This window comes from Giraffa tippelskirchi, chromosome X (genome assembly GCF_054371585.1).
Source record: "Giraffa tippelskirchi isolate mGirTip1 chromosome X, T2T-mGirTip1v1.2.pri, whole genome shotgun sequence".
Classification (NCBI taxonomy): domain Eukaryota; kingdom Metazoa; phylum Chordata; class Mammalia; order Artiodactyla; family Giraffidae; genus Giraffa; species Giraffa tippelskirchi.
This window is the reverse complement of record NC_137289.1, coordinates 131,318,489-131,334,464: the sequence shown is the minus strand read 5'-3', so window position 1 is coordinate 131,334,464 and position 15,976 is coordinate 131,318,489. Positions and strand designations below refer to the sequence as shown.

The following is a 15,976-nucleotide window of genomic DNA, read 5'->3' as shown; positions in this document are numbered from 1 at the left end:
TCCGACTCTGTGCGACCCCATAGACGGCAGCCCACCAGGCTCCGCCGTCCCCGGGATTCTCCAGGCAAGAATACTGGAGTGGGTTGCCATTTCCTTCTCCAGTGCATGAAAGGGAAAAGTGAAAGTGAAGTCGCTCAGTCGTGTCCGACTCCTAGTGACCCCATGGACTGTAGCCTACCAGGCTCCTCCGTCCATGGGAGTTTCCAGCCAAGAGTACTGGAGTGGGGTTCCATTGCCTTCTCCGCATTTTTCCTCTAAACACTCCAAAAAATGTATCTCGTTGGATACATGGGGCCCTGTCCCAAAGCACTGGTTTGGAATAAAGTTAAAATAATGTTCCTAAATGAATGGTACGAATGAAGACAAAACTACTCAGGGACAACGTGGTCATGAACACATGCAATGTCAGATACCCTGAAAAGATCAATATGCCCTCATTTATCTTTCCCGATTGTCAGGGACAAAAAAGCCTTAGCTTAAGGGCCGTGTCCTCAGGTCAGTGGACGGAGGAGTCCCAGCCTCTGATAGTTATCAAGGGGAGGATTTTAGAACACTAGGGGTCCCACAAACGATATCCTGCTTCTTGCCTCGTGTGGCCATGGGGAGAGCAGTCTGTCGGAGGCGCGCCTTCCTTTCTGCAGGGCAAGGATGGAGGGGTTCACAGGGAGTTCAGCGCCTTGGATTTGAAGCAGCAGCCCCAATTCTGCCCAAGTAGCAGATCCTAACAGGCCTTCATAGGATTTACAGTGAGGACACTGGGTGCTGAGGAGTGGACCCCCCCATAGCAAGGGGGATGACACGGAAGAACAGGTAAGGGTAGCCAGGGAATAGCTCTCTCACCTCCCCTTCTGTTGTCTCAAGAAGGCAAAAGCCTTGGCCACGGGCCAGCTGATTCAGCCAGCAGAGATGGTGGATTCCCATATGCTACCAGAAGTCAAGGTAGGAAACCTGATCTAAGACTCGGGGGCCACCGATTCCAGAAGAGTGGAGCCCTATAATGTTCTCCTCCTCGGAAGGCCCCAAAGCTTTGCACACATCTGGTTCATCCTGTCTTCCAATCCAGAACTTGCAAGAAAGGAATGCCTTTGTTCTGAGGAGCACAGCCTCAGGTGAGTGGAGGGTGCGGTCCTGGGTCTGATCAGGAGTGAGGATGAGGTCCCTGAATGGGGAGCAAGAGGACCACTCAGCCCAGAACAGGGGAGATAGGGGGCCCACCCCTGGTGTCAGCACTACGAGACCCAGGACAAAGCTTTCTGGCTGAAGTGCTTCTCTTTCCGCTGGAGTGGTCCCAGGGAGGTGAGAGCCTTGGGCTACTGGGAGAAGCCTCACTGCAGTACAGAGTGCAAAACTAGTGACTCCGAATGAGGATAAAGGGACTGCGCCTAGAACACAGCCCTGCCCCTCGACACCTCCCACTGGCAAATTTGGGAATGTGGGCATGATGCACCCCACACATTTCCTTTTAGACCATCTCACGAGGTGAGGCGCTGGGGCTCAGGGGTCAACCTCAGGAGGAATTCCAGGTCATGCCAAGAGTCAAGTAGAGGACCATGAGGACTAAGGGAACCACTCACACTATAAAAGTGGGGACACCACAGAATCCCTCCCGTAGGGACAGCCATGAGTGACCACAGGCAGGCATACCCACGAGGCAGCCCTCATATCCTCCGAGGTGGTCTCAGGGAATTTAAGGCTGTAGCATGAGAGGACAGGTCTCGTTAGCAGATGGGAAGTCAGTGTGAGGACCTGGAGAAAGGATAGTAACAGTGAAGAGAGGGAGGAAATACAGGTCTTCCCAGGAGCCTGATTGAGGACTGGTGCAGCCAGCCATCAGAAGGCCTCAATTTCCAGTCACCGCTTTCTTTACTGAGAGACCACAGCTAGATGTGGCAAGTTAGGCAACCCTCACTTTCTTCTGTTTGGTCTCAGAGAGTTGTGGGCCTTACTCTGAGCACGTGTCCTCAGGTAAAGACAGAGGAGCTGCAAGACCTCCCAGGAGCTCCCAGAGGACACCTGGTCATTTCTCCAGAGGAGCTTCAGGTAACCCTTGATGTGGCAGGGAGGACAGTTATTTCATACGTGGGTCAGCTACTCTGTGCAGACTGATTTCCCTGGGCCCCTGTCCTTCCAATCCTCCATGATAATGGGCATCGAAGGAAGGCCCCAAACCCAGCGTCCTGCTCCTCCCCTCAAGTCCTTGCTAGGAAAGTTCACCTTTGATGTGTTTGCTCATGCATGACTGCCCCTCCCCCTTGTTGGGAAGAAAACTGCTCACTAAATTCCAGACAGTAGTCCAAGCTAAAGACCTTCATGGAGAAGGCGCCCACCAAGAGAAAGGACAGCTCTTGGCTGGGGGAGCCTGCCTCCATATGACAGGGGTAGACTAGCAAAGGACACAGGTTGTGTCCCAGGTGACTCTGTGGACAAGAATCCACCTGCAATGCGGGAGACAAAGGTTCAATCCCAGGGTCTGGAACATCTCCTGGAGGAGGAAATGGCTACCCATTCCAGTATTCCTGCCTGGAGAATCCCATGGACAGAGGGCCTGGAGTGCTGCAGTTCATGGGGTTGCAAAGAGTGAGACATGAATGAGGGCCTGAGCACAGACAGAGAGGTAGATCTAGAAGTCTAGGAGGGGAATAGAGATAGAGAAACCTAGGAACCATTGGTAGGCCGTTGTAAATTAACATTGTTCAAGAAAGCTATCAGAATGTAGTGGAAGGAAGCAGGTTTGCTGAAATATAAAGCCATAAATGATACATGAGATGTCCCCCAGGCCTTTAGGTAAAAGAAGAATGTCCCCACCTTCTATTGATGTGAAGAAGTGCTCCGATGATCCAAGTTGGAGCTCAAAAGGTCAGACACTCTCCTGCTCCAAACAAATTGGGAGTGAGTGATGTAAGCCTGACCTCTACTCAAAGAAGAAAATCTTTCCCTCTCCTCCACTTTCCCTTGACTATAAAATGTAGCCCACTTAATCCTCCAGGCAGAGCTCCATCACCTGCCTGCCTGCATCTCTTACAAGCATCCTATATAAAAAAAAAAAAATCTATTTCTTGCCTAACAATTTGCCTCTTTCTGAATTCCTTGTGCGCTGAGACACAAAGAACCTGAGCCACAGTAAGTCCAGGTACCAGGTGAGTGATTCTAATTAAAAGACCATGGTTCAAGTCCCAAACTGGATTTTGGGGGGTTGGAGTCCTGGCCACGTGGATTTTAGTCACCATCTGATGTGATAGGTTTCAAGTGGAGGAGGTCTCCATGCCACCCCATCTAAATTTTTAAACTATGGGCTGTGAAACTGGCTCATAGGGCTAGAATGAAAGTCACTTTCTTCTGCATTTCTCTGCACCTAGACTCCCAATATCTTTGCCTTTGGGTGTACAAATCCAGACACTGTATGCCGTGAATGCCTCAACCTTGTGTTTATAAAATTCAAGCTGAGTGTGTCTACAGGACAGGGAGAGAATGGACAAAGAAAGAAAAGAAAAGAGATTGAGCTAAAAATTTTCTGGCTATCTTCAGAAGCGGGGCTTTCCTGGTGGCTCAGATGGTAAAGAAGCTACCTGAAATGTAGGAGACCCAGGTTCGATCCCTGGGTTGGGAAGTTCCCCTGAGAAGGGAATGGCAGCCCATTCTAGTATTCCTGCCCAGAGAATCCCACAGATAGGGGATCCTGGAGGGCTACAGTCCACGGGGTCACAAGGAGTCAGACATGAGAGACAAACAACCAAAGCCATCTCCTAACACCTCTTCTACTTCACCACTTCTTGCTGCAACTAGTGGGGCCCGTGGGTCCTAGAGCCTGTGCTCTACAGTAGGAGAAGCCACCACAATGAGAAGCCAGTGCATCGCCATGAAGTGTAGCCTTGCTTCCTTTAAACTAGAGAAGATTTGCATGCAGCAACGAAGGCCCAGTGCAACCAAAATTAAATACATAAATAATTAAAAAAAAAAAATACTCATGGAAGCCACCAGGGCCCCTGGGGTGAGAACTGAACCACATTCTGCCCAGCAAGATCACAGGTGAGGGATGCCACAGCCATGAAAAGGCCATGAGGGACTTCAGTGACCCCTCAAGCCCCTTATGAGCATGCGTCATTTCCTTTTCAGATAGGTAACTGACTGTCCATCGCTGAAGGCTTGCCCTTAGGATAGGAGGGAGGTCCCTTATGTCCAAGTCTTCCTTGCCTTAAGGAAAAACTCTGAACTTTGAAAGACCTCCCAAGTAGACTCTGCTGGCTTGGCAATGCTTAATTTTCCAGAAAAGCCCTTCCCCTTCTCCCAATGATACTAACCATCAGCCAGCCACTGAGCCCTGTTCACAGGAACTCTTACTGGGGAAAAGAAGGAGCCTCCTGGACCACAGACCTCTTCTTCACTATATTCAGCATTGAACACCACTGACCTTGCCCCACATCAACAATGCTTTGCCCTCTAACCTGGGGCTTTAGAACTCCTTAAACTCTGCCCGCCTCGGGAAGTCACAGGGCCCACCAGACTTCCGATAAGAATAAATGCTGGAGAGGGTGTAGAGAAAAGGGAACCCTCTTACACTGTTGGCGGGAATACAAACTACTATAGCCACTACGGAGAACACTATGGAGATTGCTTAAAAATCTGGAAAGAGAACTGCTATACGACCCAGCAATCCCACTGCTGGGCATACACACTGAGGAAACCAGGACTGAAAGAGACACGTGTACCACAGTGTTCATCGCAGCACTGTTTACAAGAGCCAGGACATGGAAGCAACCTAGTGAAGTCAAGTGGGCCTTAGGAAGCATCTCGATGAACAAAGCTAGCGGAGGTGATGTTACTCCAGCTGAAGTATTTCAAACCCTAAAGATGATGCTGTGAAAGTGCTGCACTCAATACGCCAGCAAATTTGGAAAACTCAGCAGTGGGCACAGGACTGGAAATGGTCAGCTTTCATTCCAACCTCAAAGAAGTGCAATGCCAAGGAATGTTCAAACTATCACATAATTTCGCTCATTTCACAAGGGAAATGCTAGGAAGGGAATGCTCAAAATCCTCCAAACTATGCTTCAACAGAATGTGAACCAAAAACTTCAATCTGTACAAGCTAGATTCAGAAAAGGCAGAGGAACCAGATTACATTGCCAATTTCCGTTGGAAAAAGCAAGGGAATTCCAGAAAAACTTCTACTTGCTTGACTATGCTAAAGCCTTTGCCTGTGGGGATCAGAGCAAACTGTGGAAAATTCTTAAAGCCATGGGAATACCAGACCACCTTACCTGCCTTCTGGGAGACCTGCATATAGGGTAAGAAGCAACAGTTAGAAGTGGACGAAGAATAACAGACTGGTTCCAAATTGGGAAAGGAGTAAGTCAAGGTTGTATATTGTCACCCTGCTTATTAAAGCTGTCTGTCGAGTACAGCATGCACATTTATGGGCTGGATGAAACACAAGCTGAAATCAACTTGCTGGGAGAAATGTCAACACCCTCAGATATGCATACGATACCACCCTTATGGCAGAAAGTGGAGTGGAATTAAAGAGGCTCTTGATGAGGGTGAACGAGGAGAGTGAAAAAGCCGGCTTAAAATTCAACATTCAAGAAACTAAGATCATGCATCTGGACCCAACATTTCATGGCAAACAGATGGGGAAAAAGTAGAAACAATGGAAGATTTAATTTTCTTCGCCAAAATCACTGTGGATGGTGAATGCAGCCATGACGCTGGTGGTGGTGGTTTAGTCACCAAGTCGTGTCTGACTCTTGCCACCCCCTGGACTGTAGCCTCCCAGGCTCCTCTGTCCATGGGATTCTCCAGGCATGAATACTCAAGTGGGTTGCCAATTCCTTCTCCAGGGGATCTTCGTGACCCAGGAATTGACCCCGGATCTCCTGCACTGCAGGCAGATTCTTGACCAACTGAGCTACGAGGGAAGCCCCAAATTAAAAGACGCCATGAAACGAAAAGACGCTGATTCCTTGCAAGAAAAGCTATGACAAACTTAGATCACGTAATGAAAAGCAGAGACATCACATTGCCAAAAGAGATGTGTCTAGTCAAAGCTATGTGTTTCCCAGGGGTCACGTGTAGATGTGAGCGCTGGACCATAAAGAAGGCTGAGCACTGAAAAAATTGATGCTTTTGAATTGGGGTGCTGGAGAAGACTCTTGAGAGTCTCCTGGACAGAAAGGTGATCAAACCAATCATTCCTGAAGGGAATCAACCCTGAATATTCGTGGGAATATCTGATGCTGAAGTTGAAGCTCCAAAATTTTGGCCACCTGCGGGGAAGAGCTGACTCATTGGAAAAGACCCTGATGTTGGGAAAGACTGAAGGGGAAAAGAAAAGGAGGCAGCAGAGGATGAGATGGTTGGATGGCATCACCGACTGGATGGACGTGAGTTTGAGCCAACTCCAGGAGGTGGGAAAGGTCAGGGAGCCTGGCGTGCTGTGGATCATGGGGTCACAGTCAGAGACGACTGAGCAACTGAAGAAAAACAACGACACAGAACTGCAAAACAACAAAAGTGAAGTGTATTGTAAATAATCGACAATAGTTAATAACACCATATTGATATTAGTTGCTCAGTTTTAACAGATGAACTTGTACCAGTTGAACCAATCCAAGATGTTACTAACAGAAGATGCTAAGTGGAGCGAGAGACTGGCTCTATAGGAACTCTGTATACTATCTACTTAATTGTCTGTAATCCTAAATCTGTTTTTTTAAAAAAAATACAGATGCTCACAAGACAAGATGCTCACCACTCATTATGAAAGAAATGCAAAGCTACAATGATGTATCACCTCACACTCGCCAGAAAGGCGATCATAAAAAAATCTAGAAACAATAAAGGATGAAGTAGCGTGGAGAAAAGAGAACCCTCCTGAACTTTGAGGGGGAATGTAAACTGATATAGCCACTATGGAGAACAGTAGGGAGATTCTTTTAAAAACTAGAAATAAAACTACCCTATGACTCAGCCATCCCACTACTGGGCATACACACTGAGAAAGCCATACGTGAAAAGATTCATGGACCGCACTGTTTATTGCAGCACTCTTTACAACAGCTAGGACATGGAAGCAACCACTTCAACTTCCACTGACAGATGAATAGATACAGAAGTTGTGGTAGATATATACAATGGAATATTACTCAACTATGAAAAGGAACGAATTTAAGTCAGTTGTAGTGAGGTGGATGCACCTGGAGTCTGTTATATGGAGTGAAGTCAGTCAGAAAGAGAACAGAAAATATTGCGTATTAATGCATTTATATGGAATCTAGAAAATGGCACTCATGAATCTATTTGCAGGGCAGGAATAGAGACTCATGTAGAGAAAAGACATGTGGACACAGCAAGGGAAGGAGAGGGGGGACAAATTGAGAGTGGCAATGACATATATGCACTACCATGTGTACAAGAGATTGCTAGTGAGGAGATGGTGTATAACAGAGGGAGCTCAGGCTGGTGTTCTGTGACAACCTAGAGGAGTGAGATGGGGGTGGCGTGAGGGATGCTCATGGTGGGGGGATATATGTATACTTATAGCTGCTTCATACTGTTGTACAACAGAAACTAACACATCATAAAGCCATTATCCTCCAATTAAAATTTTTCGTAGGATTTCCAGGCCCTGCCGGCGGTCAATATGAAGATCCTGGGTGAGATGTGAGGGGTTCCACACCACAGAAGACAGTCTCCCATCCTTCCCTCTCAGCTCATCTTACCTGCAGCAGCCATTTCCTGGAAGCCTCAGGCAGAAGTGTCCACAGGAGATGTACATGCACTTCTCACCAGGAGTCTTGGCGCTTGACGTCTTCGATGTGAGGCCTTGTCCTCAGGTCAGCAGATGGGACGTAGCCCGCCACCTATAGGGGTCAAGGGAAGACACGGAGAGAGGACGGAGCATCACTCAGCACAGAAGACGGGGCCCGGCAGTGCCCTCACTGTCACTCTCAGGAGCTCCAGGAAGGCTGTTCGGCCAGGCCCACAAACAATTCCCGCTGGGGTGTTGACAGAAGCTAGAGCCTGGGAGGGAGACCCGTAGACTCAGCTCAGTACAGGGAAGGTCTCAGGATCCGCTAAGAGTCAGGAAAAGGTGCACATGCCAATCCTGGTGGAAGCTCCCCCGGAACCCCGCCTGCCCTGGCCCCGCCTCTGCTGTCCGCCTGGAACACAGAAGCACGTGACAGGAAGTGACGACCACGTACGCACGTGGGGCTGCGAAGCCATCTTTGAGAGCTGCTGCCATCTTTGAGAGCTGCTGCCATCTTTGAGAGCTGCTGCCATCTTTGAGAGCTGCTGCCATCTTTGAGAGCTGCTGCCATCTTTGAGAGCTGCTGCCATCTTTGAGAGCTGCTGCCATCTTTGAGAGCTGCTGCCATCTTTGAGAGCTGCTGCCATCTTTGAGAGCTGCCGTGTACGGTGCCCAGACGGAGGAGTTGCAGGTCTCATCAGGTGTCAAAGTGTGAGGTGACGTGAGTTACACGTGCGGGGACACACGTCCGGCATGACCAAGCCTTTCCCTCTGAAAAGAGGGGGCCGGACAACCCCTGGCCACCCTGCCCTGCTCTCACCCGGAAGATCCGGGCCTGCATCTTAAGCCCCAGGTCCATCTGCTTCACCCACGTGGTCTCCGAGAGGAAGGCTTCGGTCCGGGGCTGGTGGACTCCAGTTCTGCTCAGCAGAGGGAAAGCCCCGAGCCCTGTAGATAAACGAGGGACCCTCGGTGGGGACTGAGGGTCTCCACACCCCAGAACGGTGGCCACGCGAAACCCCCACCCCCCGCGACTTGGCCTCGGAGCATCCGGATGGCATCCAGGCAGCTCTAACAGCTGCATGGCACCCTCATTGCGATCTCGGATGTGGGACACGGAGGGAGGAGGGGACCTCGGTCCGAGGGGTTGGTAGCTGGTCAGTAGAGGGAGGATGTCAGGGCTCAGGAGGCGCCAGGGTGAGGACCATCCTCCCCGACACACGGGCGAATCAGGACCCTCCCCTGTGGTCAGCGCTTCCTCCCGGCCAAACACGGGGAAGGGAGGCTGCGGTCTGAGTGGGGAGGTTGGAGCTTGCTTGCAGAAGGGCGGGTCCCGGGACCCTTCGCTGGGAGGCTGAGCGCTCCCTCCTCTCCTCCGGAGTCACAGGGAAGGTGGCAGCATCAACTTCAGAGCAGAAGAGGGAACGGGGCGGGTGCTGGGGGGGTCGTTCCCCGTTTTTCATCCTGACTCTGAATGTGACATGCCTCCCCTGCCAGCCCCCACAGGCCCCTCTCGAATGTCCAGGCAGGGCTGTCTGGCTGTGCCCCCGGGCTCACTCTCACTTCCTCCTCAGGGGTGTCAGGGGACAGGCTGACCGGGAGAACAGGAGACTTGTGGGTCCTAGAGCAGTAGACTCAAGGCCCCCTAAGAAGCAGACTTGGTGTAAGCTGGGGACGACTCTCCCTGGTGAAGGTGCTCACGGCATTCTTTGTCCTTCCTCAAGGTGCCCTCGTTGCCTGCCTTCCTAACTGCACGCCCACCTGCGGTCCCTGACCTGTGTCGTCATGCCTCGGAAGCACAAAACCAAGTCCCATGCCCGCGGGAAACGCCACCAGGTCCAGGGGGACACTCAGGAGGCCCAGGCCAGTGCTCCTGCAGTCCCAGGAGAGGAGTGCCCCTCCTCCCCCTCTTCTGTCCCTCAGGGTTCCACCCCGAGCTCCCCTGCTGCTGGTGATTGCCAGGAGCTTCAGGGAGCCATGGCCCCTAGCTCTCCTGACGCAGGGCCTTCCTGCGCAGGATCTGATGAGGGTGCCCAGGGCCCAGAGGAAGAAAGGGTAGATGCTGCCCAGGCAGCCCTGGCTGCTCAGAACTTTCGCAAAGATCCTCTGTCCAGGAAGGCCAGCATAATGATGGAGTTCCTGATGGAGAAGTACACCAAGAAGGAGCCCATCACGCAGAATGCCCTGCTGAAGGTCGTCAGCAGGAAATACAGGCAGCACTTCCCTGAGATCCTGAGCAGAGCCTGTGAGCACGTGGAGGTGTTGTTTGGCCTGGAGCTGAAGGAAGTCGACTGCAGCAGGAACATCTACGCCCTCGTCAACAAGTTCGGTCTCACGCTCGACGAAGGTCCGAGTGATGAGGAGGCGCCGGTGCCCAAGTCTGGTCTCCTCATGGCGCTCCTGGGCCTCATCTTTATGAAGGGTGACAGCGCCACCGAGGAGGAGGTCTGGGATTTCCTCAATGTGTTGGGGATCTATGCTGGGAGGAACCACTCCATCTTTGGGGAGCCCAGAAAGCTCATCAGCAAAGATCTGGTGGAGAAGGAGTACCTAAACTACCGCCAGGTGCCCAATAGCGCTCCTCCGCGCTACGAGTTCCTGTGGGGCCCGAGAGCTTATGCTGAGACCAGTAAGATGAAGGTGTTGGAAGTCCTGGCCAAGATCCAGGGTAGAGTCCCGAGTTACTTCCCACACCTCTATCACGCGGCTCTGAGAGATCAGGTGGAGAGAGCGATGCTGAGAGGCATGCCCATGCCTCCAGCTAAGGCTGAGGCCAGTGCCGCTTCCAAGGCCAAGTCCTGCAGCTGCTCCCACAACTAGGGAGAGGGGCAGGGCACTTTGTTCCCTTTGTGTTGGAAGAGAACAGCCCACCTCTTAAACAGCGCAGGGCAGTAGGGGTGGAGGGAACAAAACCCATGTATTCTTCACAGTTTTAAGTAGTATGGGAGGCTAGGTGCACTTTTAACACATATGTATGTTTTCCTTTTATCCATATGAATAATATCTAGTCAAAAATAGAGGATTTAGGTAGGTAGGTAGTGGTGTTTTATAGTTTTAAATGTTCCTACTCTTCATAAGGTTTATTTTGCCTCAGAATCTATCAGTTTATTAATGTCATGGATGTCACGTTTACTGCTGTTAGGTTTCCGATTAGGAGTTTGTTACTTGTAAACGAGTTGAAAAGACTTCAATATTTTTCCTTATGGTCCAGAACGAGGTAACATAGCATTGGAATAGAATTTTACTTGGAAATGTGTAAGAATCCTAGAGATAAATATTTGGGATCACAAAGCTTTCAGAGTAAACGCTGGTTTATTCTTTGTTTGTCTTCTTACCTGTCCTCTTTCCTTGTAAAAGTTAATAACATGGACTTAGATTTGCTTAGCTCATTCAAACGGTATGACACTTAAATCATAATAAAATAGAGTTTTTGCTCATTATTTCCTTTTTCTCCCAAGTTAATTGACCATCTTTTGTTTAGAAGGCTTTTATATACTACTGGGTTGGTTAAGAAAATGAAGACCAAGCCACTGGCCATGGAATTTTGAGTCTAGCAGCAGGTACCATATAAGGAAGGTGGTGAGATAACTCTAAGGAATGAACAAATCATAAACAAAAAGAGGGGAACGTGTGGAAGAGGAGGTTCCAGATGAGAGCAAGCAAGTCTAAGTTACCTGATTAAGGTGGCACTGGGTCTTGGGAAACGTCTACGTCCTCGGTGGGAGGTCATTTTCAGTCCAGATGCACGCTGGGCTAGATGAAGCCGTGGGAGCGATGGCAGACACTCATATAATGGTTCTCAGAGGTGAGGCTCTAAACCGGGAATATATCTAAACCATATATTCACCATTATTCGGGGATATCAGAAAACCACAGGGAATCTCAGCATAGGGAATGGAAGGGGCCCTGTGCACTTGAGCCAGGGCACGTGAACACTCAAAACTATGTGTTTTCATCAAAAGCTGTCCGGAGAGTTTCTGAGAAATACGGGTGATACCCACTGAAGTGAGATGCCAAGAGGTCACTGGACTGTCTCTCTTTTTCTGGGATGGGATCATCAGCGCTTGCTCTGTTAAACGGGCAGTATAATTAGGTTATGTTGAGTGTAATTTGGCAAACTTTAAGGGAGGGCTCAATTTTTACTGTCAGTGGTATTAAATTAGGGGTGGTTTGGATAAAAAGGCACCTGAGAGGGAAGTTGCTGGTCCTTGAGACAAATGAACTTGTACTTGCATCCATGTGGAGAGGATAACCCCAAACACATATTAAAACAGGTGCTCAAATAGGGAAATACTGCTCAGTTTTACTTGCTTGGGAGCATTAGTGCTGATGTGGACTTGATTATTGTTTGGAGTTGCATATTCTCTAATATAGGCCGGAAATAAATTATGTGATGGAAGTTTGTTATCATTTGGGGTCAAAATCATCTTCGTAGTAACTGCCATTCATTCAACCTACCCAAGTTTGTCTCATACTGTGCCAGGTGACTTACATACATCACACATATCCGTGGTCCTATACTATAGACTTTTTCAAACACAATTTGCAGATAAAGAAGGGGGAATAGAGAAGCTCAAATTCAAAGCTCATAAATGACAGGAGCTGGACTGAACCCTGGCACTGAATTCCTCCAGAGCCCTACTGTGCCACTCCTCCAGGATGAGGCCAACCTTGGGTCACTTCTGTTTCTGAACACTAGTCCAAAAGGTATTTCACGTGTTAAACAGCAGAACTTCATACCCCAAACACGGTTTTGGAATAAAAAGCCCCAGAAATAAGTAACAAAAATATGAAAATAAAAGTGAAGTACGAATAGGGGAGGAGACAGCATTCAGTGACAAGTTACCTACAAAGGAAATGTCAGTAAACCACAAAAGATCAGGGACGCACCAAATCATTTAATTCAGCCCCTTCCTTTCAGAGAGTAAATCTGTTAGAGTGAAGGTTCTATAAGAGGCTGTGTCTGGTCAGTGACGAGAAGGAAAAGATCAGCATGTTTTCTTAGCACACCACCTATGCTGGGGCCCCCTCTCGGACTGCAGCTTCCCCATTGCTCCTGGGACTCAACCTATTCTCTGTGAGATTTGTTGAAGGCAGACTAAGACTTCTCCAAGACATGGCATTTCCCAAGAAGTCTTTCATAGAAGAGACGGGAGTCAAGGTAAAGATAGATGAATGAGGACCGAGGACACAAAACCCACATCATAACTGAAGTCACAGAGAGATTGGGCTGTGTCTGCTCTCAGAAGGCCAAGACAGGGCTGCCAGGCTGAGCAACCCCTCACTTCTTTTCAGGGCTTGCAAAGACATGATCTTTGGTCTACACGGGTCACCTTAGTTTGAAAGAAAGAGGAAATCCAGAGTCCCCCAGGCGTCAAGGTGAGGAACCTGAGTGAGGGCATACCCCTACACCGAACAGAGAGGGCCCCAAGAAGCCTGAATCCTGATGTCACCCCTGAAGGCACAGGTAGGAGTAGCCTGATGTGGCATTCCCAGACTTCCCTCTCTGGCACCACAGGGAGTGAGGACCTTAGTCTGAGGAGAGCTCCCTTACATAAACAAAGACAGGAGTGCCAAACCCTGCCAGGAGTCCAGCTTTGGACTTAGGAAACCCTGTGACCTCACTCTGAGGAAACCCCACAGAGCCCTGCCCTTCCTGCCATCCGTGGGATACCTGGTCATTGTTGACATGACATGCCCATTTCCTTCTATGATGTCACAAGGGGGGTTGGGACAGGGTCCAAGGGGTATAGCCTAGGGCCAGCAGTGGGGTTATTTCCAGGTTTTCCAGAAACCCACTGAATAACCTGAAGACGAAGGGAACCACATACCCCATAACCATATGATTCATCTCATCCTCTGCGCCTCAGAAGACCAAAGACAGGTATGGTTGGATGAGGAGAATCTTACTGCCTCCTAGGGGTCTCACGGTGATACCTGCCGTCCTATAAGAAAGTACAGTAGTATAAGGGGTGGGCCTAAGGGGAAGGGAGGGTAGAATTTCAGGCCACAACAGAGGTCAAAGCAAGGACTGAGGGATCATCCGCCAATTAAAACAAGTGATGGTGAATCCAGCCCTGTTCTTTATAGCCCTTGAAGAACCAGGGCAGAGGTATCAAGCTGAAGTTCCACCAACATTTATTTAAATCAGGTGTGTAGGTGGTGAAACCCTTAGTATGAAGGTGCAGATACCATTCCAAGAAAGGGGTGGGGACACCAGGCCCTATGGGGAGCCAACTGAAGTACTCTTAATGAGTGTTGGGGACTCCAGAGGCCAGGACAGAAAACATCCCACGGAGCACTCAGTACTAGGTGATAACTACTGCCTGGGGTGATAAGCGGAGGACCCCTTCACTACTCAGAAATCCCCGGGAGATTTGTGATGCCAACTACAGAGCAGCAGAGGGCATGGGTCCTATGACTGGCCACCAGTTGGGTGGTGGTCTTGAATGTGAAATAACAGATGCCTCTGTTTAGGAGAATACCAGCCCCTTCTGTCACCCCAGCGTGCCTGAGGCAGGGGTAGCAGGATGCAGCCTAAAGATCACTCTAATTTCCGTCAATATGTCTCCCAAAGGACAGGCTGATTAGGAGAATAGGAACCCTGGGGGTTTTGAGAACAGCGCCCTCAAAAAAAACCACAACTGTAGCCTTCCTTACATCCAAGGTGGTTATTTCCCTGCTGTGGCTGCACACTCAAGCTTCATCATCCTGCGGGCGCTTATCACCTGCCCTCCTACTCACACTTCTAATCATTGTCCCCCAGCGCAGTCATCATGCCTCGGGGTCAGAATCATAAGCTCCACATCCATGAGAAAAGCCACCAGCCCCGAGGTGAGCCCCAGAGTCACAAGGGAGTTCAGCCCGCTGCAGTAATGGAAGAGCTTCCCTCTACCTCTTCTCTTTTAGAAGATAATTCACAGAGCTCATCAGCTACTGGGTCAAAGAGCACTTCCCAGGGGTCTTCGGAAGCCCCATCTACTACCAGCACTTTTTCAAGTACTTCTGACACAACATCTGATGAAGAAGATACCAGGCAAGATGAGGAAGATTCACGGTCCTCCGATGTCTCATCTTCGACCGAGAACACCTACAGTGATACTCTGAACAGCATGACAAGTTTGTTGGAGCAGTTCCTTCTGTATAAGTATAAAATGAGGCAGCCCATTATGAAGGAAGACATGCTGAAGATCATCCACCCAGGATACCATGACCGATTTGCCGAGATTCTCAAGAGAGCCTCTGAACACATCGAGGCTGTCTTTGCAGTTGACTTGAAGGAAGCGGACTCAACCATCCACTCCTATGACCTTGTGAGCAAACTGAACCTGCCCAACAATGGCAGGGTGTGGGATGGTAGGGGCTTTACCTAAGGCCGGTCTCTCGATGACAGTCCTGGGTGTGATCTTCGTGAAGGGCAACTGTGCCGCTGAGGAAGACATCTGGAAATTCTTGAATATGATGCAAGTATATGCTGGGAGAAAACACTTCATCTACGGAGAGCCCAGGAAGCTCATCACCAAAGACTTAGTGACGATGAAGTACCTGGAGTACCGCCAGGTTGCCAACAGCGATCCTCCACGTTACCAGTTCCTGTGGGGCCCAAGAGTCCAGGCTGAAACCAGCAAAATGAAAGTCTTGGAATTTCTGGCAAAAGTGAATGATACAGTCCCCAGTGCCTTCTCATCACAATATGAAGAAGCTTTGCGAGATGAGGAAGAGAGAGCTCGAGCCACAGTTCCAGCCAGGCCTGGCACCACTGTCACTTCCAGGCATGATCCATGGCCAGGTCCAGCAGCTTCTCCCACCCCTACTGAAGTCCAAGACTTTTAAAAAATCATCCAGAGAAGAAAATTTGACATCACAATAGGGATTTTAGTTGAAATGGGAAGCAATCCCACAATAAAATTGCTGGGATAATGGAATGAAAAAATAAAATGAAAGAAACTTCAAAACATGATCAACCTTGATTTTTCTCCATCTTTTCTGTCTTCTGTTTGAAAAATTAACAAATTTATCCCTTGATATGCCTATTAAAGAATGCAGGAGGTATTAAGTCTTAACAAATTAGACCTCTTACTGTCTTCATTTATTTCTTGAGCATCTGCTCTTTGAAAGGCTCTATGCTAGTTCTGGTGAGGCTAAGATCAAGACATAGCCTTTGCCCACCGAACTTTAGAAACAAGGAGCTGCAATCATATAAGGACGATGGTGAGATAGCCTTTATGA

The 15,976-nt window shown here is 49.3% G+C and overlaps 2 protein-coding genes across 7 annotated transcripts; both read left to right on the top strand.

The window, feature by feature from the left end:
* The first annotated feature begins 8,207 nt into the window (after window positions 1–8,207).
* Window positions 8,208–11,204, top strand: LOC145535823 (melanoma-associated antigen B4-like). 6 transcript variants are annotated; one of them, XM_081564161.1, is made up of 2 exons: window positions 8,208–8,438; window positions 9,472–11,204. In XM_081564161.1, exon 2 carries the CDS (start codon window positions 9,533–9,535, stop codon window positions 10,565–10,567), a length of 1,035 nt encoding a protein of 344 aa, XP_081420287.1. In that variant the 5' UTR covers window positions 8,208–8,438; window positions 9,472–9,532; the 3' UTR covers window positions 10,568–11,204. The 6 variants fall into 6 exon arrangements, with proteins under 6 accessions (XP_081420287.1, XP_081420285.1, XP_081420283.1 ...); XM_081564159.1 differs by having other exon boundaries at window positions 8,208–8,448; XM_081564157.1 differs by having other exon boundaries at window positions 8,208–8,463.
* Window positions 11,205–13,462: 2,258 nt separating this feature from the next.
* On the top strand, window positions 13,463–15,588 carry LOC145535824 (melanoma-associated antigen B5-like). Its single transcript, XM_081564163.1, is given in 4 exon segments — window positions 13,463–13,631; window positions 14,514–15,108; window positions 15,110–15,466; window positions 15,469–15,588. Coding segments are annotated over 3 exon segments (999 nt in total). The 5' UTR covers window positions 13,463–13,631; window positions 14,514–14,523; the 3' UTR covers window positions 15,526–15,588.
* Window positions 15,589–15,976: the final 388 nt, after the last annotated feature.